The sequence below is a fragment of the Plasmodium relictum genome, assembly GCF_900005765.1.
Source record: "Plasmodium relictum strain SGS1 genome assembly, chromosome: 11".
Classification (NCBI taxonomy): domain Eukaryota; phylum Apicomplexa; class Aconoidasida; order Haemosporida; family Plasmodiidae; genus Plasmodium; species Plasmodium relictum.
In genome coordinates this window covers 537459-550806 of record NC_041689.1, presented here as the reverse complement: position 1 = coordinate 550806, position 13348 = coordinate 537459, and the positions used below count along the sequence as shown (strand labels likewise).

Below are 13348 nucleotides of genomic sequence, written 5' to 3'. Positions count from 1 at the left end.
GTTTATGATATCTGCAAAAAAAAAAAAAAAAAAAAAATAAAAAATAAAATAAAATAAATAAATATTTAATAAATTCTTACTTTTTAATAGCTTCGCACAGAAATATCTACAATATGTAAAAAAAATTATTTTTTTTATTTTACTTTTTTTTAAAAGGTTTCTATATGTAGAGCACTCATAAGTATTTTTTATAAACATAATTCTGGAGTTTTAATGTATAAATTGAAATACAACAAAATAGGATATCTTTTTTTTTTTTTTTAAGAGATAAAAATAAGAAAAAATAAGAAAATTGTGTAATATATTTCTCTTTTTTTTTATATATACCTTTAATATTAGAACGAAACTGTTGTATCTAAATATATTATAAATAAAATAAATTTTAGATCTACAAAATGTTTAATTAATATTTTTTTTTAAAAAAGGGCACTTTACATTTTTATTTGTCATTTATTTTTTAAACTAATATATATATGTATGTATGTGAGAATTCACAAAAAAAAAAAAAAAACATAAATATATATTCTTTATCACTAATATTTCTAAATGAATTTAATATAAATATTGTATTATCATTTTTATAAATTTTCACATACTATTCATTAAAAGTTTTATAAAATTAACTTGTATATATTTAATTTTATTATTTTGTTGTCTTCATTATGAATTATAAATTATTTGTGTTTGTCTAATTATTATGTCAAAATTAATTAGTTAATTTCCTTTTATTATATATATATTTTTTTACAATTTATATTAAAATTTTTACTTTATGATATAAATTTGTTTTTTAATGATACATATTAAGATTAGTTTTTAAAAAAAAGTAAAATTATATCTTTTTTTTTATTTAATTTCAATTATGTAATACTAACTTTATTGTAGAGAATAATTCAAAAGAATAATTTATGCTTAATTAAATAATGTTATTTATAGAAGATCATTAAAATAGTAACAAGCATAAATTATAGAAATATGCAAGGTATAAATATGCAAGAGTATTATCTAGATAAGATTCAAAAAAATATTAGTCAAATAAAGAAAGCACAAAATATTTGTTTATGTCAGAGTATTCATGAGGATAAATTTAACGTAAATAATAATTATATTGCAAACAATTTAGAATATAATGATGTGTCAAATAATAAAAAAAATATTTTTGTTCTAGATAAGAATACTAGTAAAGAAATGTCTTATGAAACAAATCTAAATAAAGAGATGGAAATAAAAGAACAATATATAAATAATAATAATTGTAATAATGAATGTATTAATGATTATGATAGATGTTATAATGTATATAACAATAAGATTAATAATAATACATGTACTAAGCCAATATATTTATCAAATAATTTTGTTGAAAACGAAGATATTAATATGTTAAAATATGAAAATTTGAAGTATTGTAAAAATAAGTTAATTATGGCTAATGATACAAATAATTCAAATAATAATGTAATAGAAAAAAATAATAATTTAATTGAAATAGAAGGCAATAAATGCTTTAATAACTCTCCTCTTAATAATGCGAAATTAATAAACTACAAAACAAATAAATCAATAAATATAAATTATGTTAAATCAGATGAAAATAATTTAAATATTATTAATAATTCTACTACAAACAACAAAGGTATTCTTGCAAATTATCTTGATAAAAAAGATAATGAGAATAATAATATTACTTTGTTAACTCATTTGAACAGTAATAATAATCAATTTTTATATAATAAAATCACTTGTTATAAGAATAATGACATGGAAAAAAATAGGGATTCATGTGAACATTTTATTAATCATAATTGCACTCATAATTATTTTGATAAAATAAATATAAAAAGTATAGATAAAAATTGTAAAGATTATGCTATTGTAGACTACTCTAAAAATCATGTGACGCGTCCAAATGCATTTCATGAAATACATAGCAAAAACGTTGTAAATCATTTTGATAAATATAATATAAAAATATTAGAAAATCAAAATAATATAAATAATGTACACTTTTATGAAGGAAATGATACATCTATAAAAAATAAAAATGTTTCCAATATTGAAAAAACAACAAAAAGTATTCTCAACTTTCAAAATAATAAAATGAGTTGCAGCTCACAAAGATGTAATGATGAACATATAAAAGAGTCAGAAATAATTACGAAAATGAGCAATAACGCGTCATTAAAAAATATAAATAAGTACTATAAAGAACCAAGCAAAATACTATATACAGTGCAAGTAAAAGACCAAATTGGTAATTCAAGAGATGATTCATTAGAAAAAAATAATTTACAACATATATTTTATAATAATTATGAAAAATGTCAAATTCATGTAGATCATTTAATAAGTAATAATCTTAAAGACACAAAAAAGATAAATCATTTAAATAAACTATACTCATCTATAGTTTTACCACATTGCACTCATTTATCAACTTCTGAAAAAAAAAATTCAAATTATTCTGTCATGTTTAAAAATAAAGAGGATAATAAAATATATAAAAATGAAAAATTTACAACAAATATTAACTTATATGAAGAAAAAAAAGAGTCTAATAATTTGCAATTTCCAAAAAATAAGATAGAAAATGTAGCGGAAATTAGTTGCAATTTTCAAAACGGTTTCCATAGGGAAAAAATGGTAATAAATAATTTACCGTTTCCAAAAAAATATAGTGATAGCATTATCAGTGAAACAAATAAAAAGGAAAATTCAAATAAATATTCTCCTTTTTTAGAAGATAAAACAAGTTCTACAATACAAAATGTTAATAATAATTGTAGTTCCTATATAAATGAAAAAACTTCCAATGATAGCTTAGTTATACCTAACAATGTAAATGATGAAAAAAAAAGTATGAACAATTTAGAAAAAGATAATCTAAAAAAAGAAAAGGGAAATGAAAATGAAGAACTATATGATAATAAAAAATGCGAAGTAAATACTGATAATAGTTATATTCTAAATACAGAGAACACACAAATAATTACTTTGGATTCTTTGCAAGATCAAATGTTAAAAGAAAATTTGCTTAAAAAACAATATATAGAACAACAAGAAAATAATTATTCTAATGATTTAAAATATATAAGCACAAATAAACATAATTTTGAAAAAAGAGAAGAAAAAAAAAATAACGCAATAAAGAGTAAAGATGAAAACATAAAAAATGAAAAAATTATTGATAAAGAAAGAAATAAAAAAAATGGTCTGAGTGAATGGAGTAAATTTGATGTTGAAAATATAATGGATGTTATAAAGGATAAAAAAGAACAAATTCTTGAAGACGAAAAGAAAAAAAAAAACCAAGTTACACAATCTATAATAGAAGAAAAAATGAAAAATAGAGAAAAAAAAGACATGAATGAGCAAAAAACAGATACACAAACAGAAACCTTAAAAGATTTGAAAGAACAAACAAAAAATGAAGAAATTGAACAAAATCAGTTAAGAGGAGAAAATATAGAGGAACAAGAACAATTAAAAAAAAAGTATACAGACCAAGAAATTCATAATGAAATAGAAGGAAATTCATTAGGGGGAAGTAATAAAGTTCAAGAACTGGATAACGGTAATTATGATACAAATGAAACAGGAAGTAACTTTTTGTATATAAAAAATGATAATGTAAGTATAAATGAAAAAGAGTTAGAAAAAGAACTGGAATTATATTTTAAAAAAGAAGGGTTTTTAGTGTCATCTAATTCATTATATAAAATCTCAGAAAAAGATGAATTTGATTTATGTTATGCTAATACATCAAAAAAAAATTTTCTTAATTTCTCAAAAATGATGAAATCAGTGAATACAGAATTATCTGAAAAAGAATATGAAATTTCTTCCAGTTCTATAGACCAATTTGATGATGATATATTTGTGAGCAACTCTGATGAAAATGCTACAAATAAACATATAAAGGATGCTTTCTGTACAAATGAATACAAAGATGAAGTTAAAAAAAAAAAAAATAGTGAAAAAAAAAAAGATGATTTGGAAAATAAAATAGATGTTTTTGATATATCAAATATAGAAAATGGTATAAATACGAACTGCAGAACTATAAGAGAGAAAAATAATGATGATCATAACAGTGTAGAAGAAAAAAATCGATACTACGACTTTTTATTTTCCAAAAATAAAAATTTATTATTCATTGATTTATTAAAAAATAAATGTAGTAGAAGAGAAAAGTATTTAGATGACAAATTAGAACATAAGTATAATATTTTAACGAGTCCTAATTTTGAAAAGGAAAAAAATCTTATTGATAAGATTATATACTGCCTAGATCCATCATATGTAAATAATACATTAGATGAAAAAATGAAGTGGAAGCAAAAATTAAAATATATGCAAGAAAAATTTCTTGAATCTATTCTTTGCGTATCTTACCCCAATCACTTATGGAATGAAACAAACTTTGAAGAATATCTTGAATCTTTAAATTTTAATTCTTTGTTGGATGATACATTCATAAAATATGAAGGGGATTTAAATATTAATTTGTTTCAAAAAGAAGAAGAAATTTTTTCCGATGCAGGAAACATTGGAGAAGGGGGCTTCGGAATTGTTACAAAAATGAGATTTTTAACAGGTTCTAAATATTATGCTATAAAAAAAATATCAAAAGAACATATAATAAAATCTCAAGCAGCAGGGCAAGCATATTTGGAGGCTAAATATCATTCAGTATTAAGTCATGTAAATATAATAAAAATGTATGGATGTATGCAAGATGATCAATACATATATCATATATTGGAATTTTGTTCAAAGGGTAGTATTTATTCTATATCTAAAAATTTTAAAAAAAGAATAATTCCTGATGAATTAGCATACAAATATTTTTGTCATATAGTTAATGGATTATATTACTTAAATCAAATGGGTATATTTCACCGAGATATAAAAATGGAAAATGTTTTAGTAGATCATAAGGATAATGCAAAACTATCTGATTTTGGTTTATCTGCAATGATATTAGGTAAAAAAAGCCACTCTTCTTTATGTGGAACCCTTGTTTATTTCTCTCCTGAAATTACAAGTGGGAATGGATATGACTGGAGATCTGATATATGGTCTCTTGGGGTTTTATTATATGAAATGTTAGTAGGAGATGTTCCCTTTGATGGTACAAAAACTCAAATTGTGGAATCTATTTTTTCTTGTGATTTAAAATTTCCAGACTTTGTTAATCCTCTAGCTATAAATTTAATAAAAAAGGCATTAGTAGTAGATGTAAATAAAAGGATAAAGTTGTGCGAATTATCATCAGATCCTTGGATGCAAGAAATGTGGAAAATGGCTTTTCAAAAAGATTTAAAAAAAAAGAAAAATATAAAACCAAATATAAATGAAGAGGGAATAAATTTTAATTTTATAAGTACCTTAATACAAGCAGAATGTTTTATAAAAAGCAGCCTCAATGCATCTTTAAATTATAACATAAATAAAAATATAAATGAAATAGAAACAAATTCCACTAATCAGACAAAAGAGAACATTGATTTTCTAATTTTAGAAACTCAAAAAAAATTAGCAGATTATTTAGATCTAGAAGATTATTATATGAACGAAGAAAAAATTTGCAGTTCTGATTCGATTAGTGAACGTCATTCAGATAGTTTCATTTCTTATTTTAGTGACCATCCACTTAATATAAAAAATGAAATATTGGTAGATAAATACTTTAAGGAAAATAAAATGAATCATGAACAAGAAATTAACGAAAATATTCCAAAAGAAAATTATAATGACAAAGAATCTATATCTCAAAACGTAAATGAAGAGACAAAAAAAGATGCTTTAAAAATGAATAAAAATAATGATTTAGTAAATAATGAAAAAGAAATTACAGTGATTGAAGAAAAATATTTAATAAATAACAAAGATAAAGATTTAATAAATAATGAAAATATAATTAACGAAGAATTAAAATATAATGAAATTTATTCTAATAATTTAAAAATTGATGTGAATTCTAAAGAAAAAGAAATTAACATGGAAAATGAGAAGTCTCATTATCCTATTAATATTAGTGAATCACTACAAATAAACAATGAAGAAGTTATTTCAAAAAGTAATAATACTAATAACAGTTCTATTGTAATGAATAATAATAATAGCATTCATTTAAGAGAATTAAATAGCAAAAGTGTTGATTCAAACATAATAGAAAAAAATACAAAATATAGTTATATAAATAATAAATTAGGAGAATATACCAAGAAAAATGAGGATATTTGTACTTCTCAAATACAAGATAATAAAAAAAAAGAAGTAAAAAAAAATGATATGAAAGAAGCATTAGACTCTCAAAACATTTCAAATATCAAAAATTTGGAAAATATTTCTAATGATCTAAGTAAAAAATTATACAATGATGAAAAAGAATCAAGATTACTGGAAAAACTTGACGATACCCTAATTGAAAATAAAAATTTAGATTATTATGATGATAAAAATTACCCTATTAAAAATATTTCAATATCATGTTTATCATCATTATCTCAAACTTTAGATACCAAAAAAAAATCTCTTTGCGAAAAAAAATTAGAAATGGAAACTGAAAACAACGAATTAACAACGGAGAAATCAAAAAATACAAATTATGATGTTCATATAGTAAATGATTGTAATAAAGATGTTTCTACAACAAATAAAGAAAATAATGATATTTGTAAAATTTTTACGCATATAGAAAGTGAAGAAAGGAATGAAAATAATAAAAATTTTGATAATTCTTCAATAGATGTAAATTATAAATCAAGTTCTAAAAATGAAGAATTAAGTGAGATAGATGAATCTTATATTCCAATTAATGTTCTTAAAAAAAAGATAGGAGAAATAATAAATGAAAGTAATTCTAGGAAGATAAATTTAGAATTGAGAGATTCATTTTTACATGATAAATCAGAAAATGTTGAAAAACTAAATAATATTATGTTAGAAAAAAGATATAATATAAAACATTGTAGTACGGAAAAATTAAAAAGCAAAATTTTAGATGTAAAAGCATCAAAACACATTAAAGAAATAAATGATGAAAGTAATAAAATTAATAATTTTAATAGTAATATATCTATATATAAAAGCACAAAAAAGAACTATGAGAATGAAAAAAATTTTAATGAACTAAACAATAAAGCTACAATGAAGTCTAGATGTACTTCAGAAAAAATACAAAATAAAATAAAAAAAAATAGTTATGTTGAAAATATAGATTCCTCTATTAAAAAAGAGGTAGAAACAATTTTAGGGAAAACAATAATTGGTAAATATCATAAACAGGACTTAACTAGAAGAAATGAAAATGGTGAAGAAAGCACATTGAATGAAAGTAAGTCAATTCTGAAAAGTGAAAAGAATTCAGAAGATAATATTTTTTTAATTACAGAAACAAGAAATGATGATGTAATAATAACAGAGGAAAGTAGTTTGTATGATAAATACATAGATAAAATAAATGAATTATATCAAAATATAAAAAATAAAAAATTGGTAAGTGATGTTGAAACTATGGAAAATATAACAAGCGAAAATAATAAAATAGTGGATGGGAACGATAATATTGATTTTGAAAATAAAAAGAAATGCAATGAAAAAAACAAAATAAAGATAAATAATTGTAACAACAATAGTATCCAAAATAGTTTTAAAGAATACTCTAATAATATGAATAACAACGGTGACCATACTAGTAAGTACGTCGAATATAGTGATAATATTAGTAAAAATAAAGAAAGATGCATCAATAATTACCTAGAATATAATAGGAATTCTGAAATAAGTTATAGTGATAGTGATAAGGAAGTTGATAATAATTATATTAATGCAATAAATAAAGGTTTTTCTGATCAAAGTAACATAAAAAATACAAAATTAAATGATTTTTGTTGTACTAAAGAAACATATAAAAGTGAGATATGTAAGAACAAGAAAACATTATTAAATAATAATATTTTAAAAATGGAGAATAATTTATATAATAAATTAAAAGATGAAAAGTGTTTGGGTGATAAATTAGCTACTTTTAAGAAGAAGATAACAAACGATCCCAGTCATACTGTATATATAGAAAAAAAAGAGAAAACATTTTTAGAATTAAAGGAAAAAATTGTTCATGATAATAATTTAAATATAAAATCAAGAATAACACCAGATTTTTTTGCTCCTAATACGAAAAATTTTCATTCTAGTAATAGTGAAAATGGTGATTTTATTTGTGAAAAAGATAAGGAAAAATATTGCTATATGAATGAATATTCACTAAGTTCATCTAATTCAGATTATTCAAATGATAAACAATTTTATATAAAATATAAGAGAAATAAAATTAATTTAGATAATAATAATCCTTTAAAGAACGATGGAGAAAATTATAGAAATATAAAATATTCTAGTAAACATAAAAATAAGCTAGATTATGATAAATATAAAAATACAAATGCTCATAATGACAAAAAAATGAAAAATAAAGAAAAAAACATAAATCCATTTGATGTATTATGTTTTGATAATAAAGTAACATTCATGGCATCTCAAAGTGAAACTGAAAGTGGTAATGCATCGAAAATTACTGATAACAGTAAAGCAAGTACTCAAAAGAATAATTCAGGTTCAAAGAGGAATATTTGTTACAAAATATCGAACTTAGAATTAATATCAAGAATACACAAAAACAAATTAAGTAACTCTCTTGATGATAAAAAAAGAAAAAAGAGAGAAAATAATTTAGATGAAAAAGGAAGCAAACAGATTAGTACTATTGGAAATATGAACAAAGAGAGTACCAACAAAAATCTAATGAAAAGTGCATCTACTCTAGAGATGAATACAAAAAAAAATGAAATAGAAAAAAATAAATTACAGAAAAAGGATGATTATATAGCTCTAAAAAATAAACGAAATAATAAAAATGAGATTAAAGATGATTCCGTTATTATAACCAAAAGAAATACATCAATGAACACTAATTTATCTACAAGAAATGTTTTAGAAAAAGAATCAGATATACAAAAAAATAAAATGAATAACTTTTTGGATTTACTTAATGAAAAAAATGAAAAATGCAATGAATTGATAAACAATAATATTAACAAAGATGCCTCAAAAAAATTAGAAAAAGACAAACTGGATTTAATCAATGATGAGGTAATTCTTAATATGGAAAAAAAAAATGATTTATGTACATTTAAAAATGTAGAAGATACTAAATTAAAAAACATAAAATGCAAAATTAATGAATCAGTATTACAAAAAAATAGAATTTCAATTAAGAATGATTATAATATATTATTTAATAAAGGCAAAACAATATGTTTTCATATGGAAAAAAATAAAAAGACACATGATAATAAAATTAAAAAAAATAGAAGTGTGCCATTAAGAAACATGGAAAGTTTAACGAAGGTAAAGAATACATTCAGTGAAAAAGTGAATAATAATATTGATATAAGAAATAATTGTCCTTCAAGTAAAAAAAAAGATGATAATAGTAATACAAAAGAGTGTTTTATTAGAGAAAAAAATTTAAAAGAAAATATACCAAATACTATAAAAAATCAAAGTAAATTTTGTAATAATAAATATGAAAATTCTCTAGTTCATGGGAATAAATCTATTCCAACGATGAATATAAAAGATAAAGCATTAAGAATAAATACTCCTTCAAAAGATATAATTAAAAATAATAATAATTTTATGCAAAAAAATAAAAAAGTGATACTTGAAAAGGATTTGAAGAATTCAAAAGTAAAACAATATTTAAAAAATAAAATAGAAAAAATAAAAAATAAAAATGACAATATATTATGTACCATAGAAAATGAAAAAGGTGAAAATAGATACATAAATATGGATTTGTATAGTAGTGAATCTAATTCTTTATATAGTAAGAATGAACAAATTTATCAAAAAATAAATATTGATACTGATGTAAATGAAGGAAAGAGATCTGTAAGTGAATTTTCATTTAGCTCAAATTCTAAAAAGTTTAGCAACCAAAAAAATTATAATGAGTTAAAATTAAGAAAAATATCAACTGGTTTACAAAAATGTGGGGATAACATGATTTTAGAAACACAAAAAAAAAATAAACAGGCAAAAACTTTATCTAGAAGTAAAAGTGAATCTATTAAGTATTTTACTTTTTCATCATCAGAAAGTGATGTATCATTATCCTTTACATCTGTAGAGAAAAACGAGAAATGTGAACTGGATAAGTTTCAAAAAAGTGAAGAACAAAAAAAGAAAAAGAAAAGTGAAAATGAGGTAAGCAAACTTGAAGATAAAAATGAAAATATCAAAACGGAAGAAACAAAGATAAAAAATAAAAATGTAAGAAGTAATATTATGTACAAAAATAATTCCTTACATAGAAAAATGAATTTTTCTAATGTAAAAAGTAAGATTAACACAAATATATATAAGAAATCAAAAAATGAAGGAAATGTTCTTACTGATGGAGAAAAGATTAAATTGAATGAAAACGGCGAAAACAATAGAAGAGCAAAGAGCGCAAAAGTTCCTTTTAAATCAAATAATGCTTTATATAACTTAAATTTTAATACAAGTAATTCTATTACATTAAAAGATAAAATGAAAAAAAAAGATAATTTAATTAATAATTACGATTCAAAAAATAAGGATGTAATTCTATGTAAAAGGCTTAACTCTCTACCAGTAACTAGAAGGTTGGTTAATGATAAAAATAATAAAATAAAAACATTTAACAAAAATTCTTTTGGAAAAACTGAATCTGTTAAGAAAATGAAAACTTCATTCTTTAAAACCAATTCCAATACAAAATATGAAGAAGAACTTCAAAATAAATTGCTAAGTTTAAATAAGAAACAAATTTATGACAGTATGAATAACTATAATAAAAATAATATTAATAACAACTATAATGATTATGTTACTCATAATATTGACAAGGGTAGTGTTACATATGTTTCTAGTAGCCACTATAATAATATTGACACAAAAAATATCAGTGATAATTATAATATTAAAAATTTTTACGAAAATGATACTTGTAATAAGCAAGTTAATTTTAATGGTGATAAATATAACACAATTTTATGTAATAATAATAAATGTACAATGAGAAATTGCCAAAAAGATGGATTTAATTCGAAAGTTAAGAATCTTGATGAAAAAGAAAAAATTAATTATAACAAAGAAAAGGCAAATTTAATCATAGGTGAGAATAATAAATTAATGTATAAAAATAATCATTTTTATAACAGGGAAGGCACACTAATGAAAAATTGTTATTTAGATAACTCTATTTCTAACGATTTGAATAAAATTAACATTAACAGTGTCATGAATTATAACAATAAGATATGTTATATTAAGAGAAATAATAATAATAATAATAATAATGCACCATTTAATATAGACAATGAAAATAATAAATATATAAGTAAATTTGACAAATCATATCATATGAATACCAAAAAAGGAGACACTAATACATCTAATACAAAAAGTCGGAATGAAATATATATTAACGAAGGATATAAAACAAATAATATTTATTTAAATAATTTATCTGATCAAATTTCAAGTGTGAATATAGGGGAAAATAACGGTGCAATCAAAAGAAATCATACATGTAGCAAAATAATGAATATCCGTCATATAAATTCAGTAGGATCTGAAACTGGTTTTATAAATAGCAACACTAACGCAAAAAATACACAGGAAAAAAGAGTTAATTTACCTAGTTTTTACAAAAGTTCAAATAACAATGAAATTCATTTACATAATAACATTAAGAATAATATAAAAAATGAACAAAATAAGTATGAACTACAGATGAATAAATATTTGAATACTAATATTGATGAGTACAATACTAATAGGTATGCATTACCCTATTCTATACAAAATTGTTTAAATAATAGTTCCAATTCACATAAAAATAAAGAAAAAAAGGAAAATACAAAATTATACTATGGTAATTATATAAGAAAAGCAAATAAAATAAACAATTACAATGTAGAAGAATTAAAAGGAAATGTAAGTGAAACAAATATTAATACAAAATTATCTACAATATTCAAATTAGCAAAGAATAAATTATTAAAGTCAAACGACATAAAAAAAAGTCCATCAAATTCTAATATGATGAACTGCAATATAAATCCGCATGCACTAAATAATAAAAACAATAATATTCCAAAAAGCAGTTACAATAAAAACATAAAAAACTCTATCTGTTTTCATCATGATAAGATAGAACAAGAGAGTAGAAAAACTGTTGTAGGAAATCATGAAAAAAATAATTATAATCACAATAATTATAATATGGATATGTTAAATAAAGGTTTAATTGTTAAATTTCTTAATTCTTATAATCCTAGATGTATAAAAGAAAAAGATAGATTAAGTATACCAAATAATATAAATGTTTCCCATAACACATTAGAAAGTCACATATATAATAATTCAGAAAAAAAACAATTATATAATAATAGCGATATTTTTAAAGAAAAAGAGCACTCATTTTGTGAAGAAAAAAATAAAGCAGTTCGTATTTTAAGCACAAATTCCATTAGACAAAATTGTGAAAATTATTCATATGATGGTAATGAGAAATATAATTCAATTAATCATAAAGATGAAGAAATGAATAATAATTATAATACAGAAAAAAAAAAAATAAGAATTGCTATAAATAAACATGGAAAAGAATTTTTTCTTAATTCTTCATTACATGTCATAAAATAAACGTACGAAATCGAACAGAAAAATTATTTGATTATATTAATATGTATACTTTTCTAAGCAAGACCTAGATTTTTAAAAATAGAAAATTAAAAATAGACAAAAATTATTTAACTTTCCATGTATGTATATATATATATATTCAAATATTAAGTTTTAAAATTTTAAATATAATTATTTATATTTGCCTTTTTTTATGGTTAAAATCAAAAAAAAAAAAAAAAAACTAAATTTAAAATATTTTCATTTAACTATTTAAATAATATATTTAAAATTGTTGTTACAAGAATTTTTTTTTGGAAAATATGTATTTTATTACAAATGCCATTTTAGTAACATAAGTTATTAAGTAAAAAAAAATAAAATTACTTCAAGATTTAGACATATTATCATTACATTTTTTCTAAATATCTATTTTATAAACATAGATACTCATCGAATTTTATGAATTTAAAAAAAAAAAATGAAAAAAAAATTTCTATTTTTATTTTAATTAAAATTATTTATTTTAAAGAAATTATATTAAATCTTTCTTTTTTTTTTTTTTTTTGTCTATTTGTTAATTTTTTTTTTTTTTAATTATAAACATTTGATACCTTTTTTAATA

The 13348-nt window shown here is 20.7% G+C and overlaps 1 protein-coding gene across 1 annotated transcript; it reads left to right on the top strand.

The window, feature by feature from the left end:
* Window positions 1-975: 975 nt before the first annotated feature.
* ARK3 (serine/threonine protein kinase, putative) lies at window positions 976-12744 on the top strand (the record flags this gene model as incomplete). Its single annotated transcript, XM_028677401.1, has 1 exon — window positions 976-12744. The coding sequence occupies one exon, from the start codon at window positions 976-978 to the stop codon at window positions 12742-12744; it is 11769 nt and encodes a 3922-aa protein (XP_028533794.1).
* Between the last annotated feature and the right edge of the window lie 604 nt (window positions 12745-13348).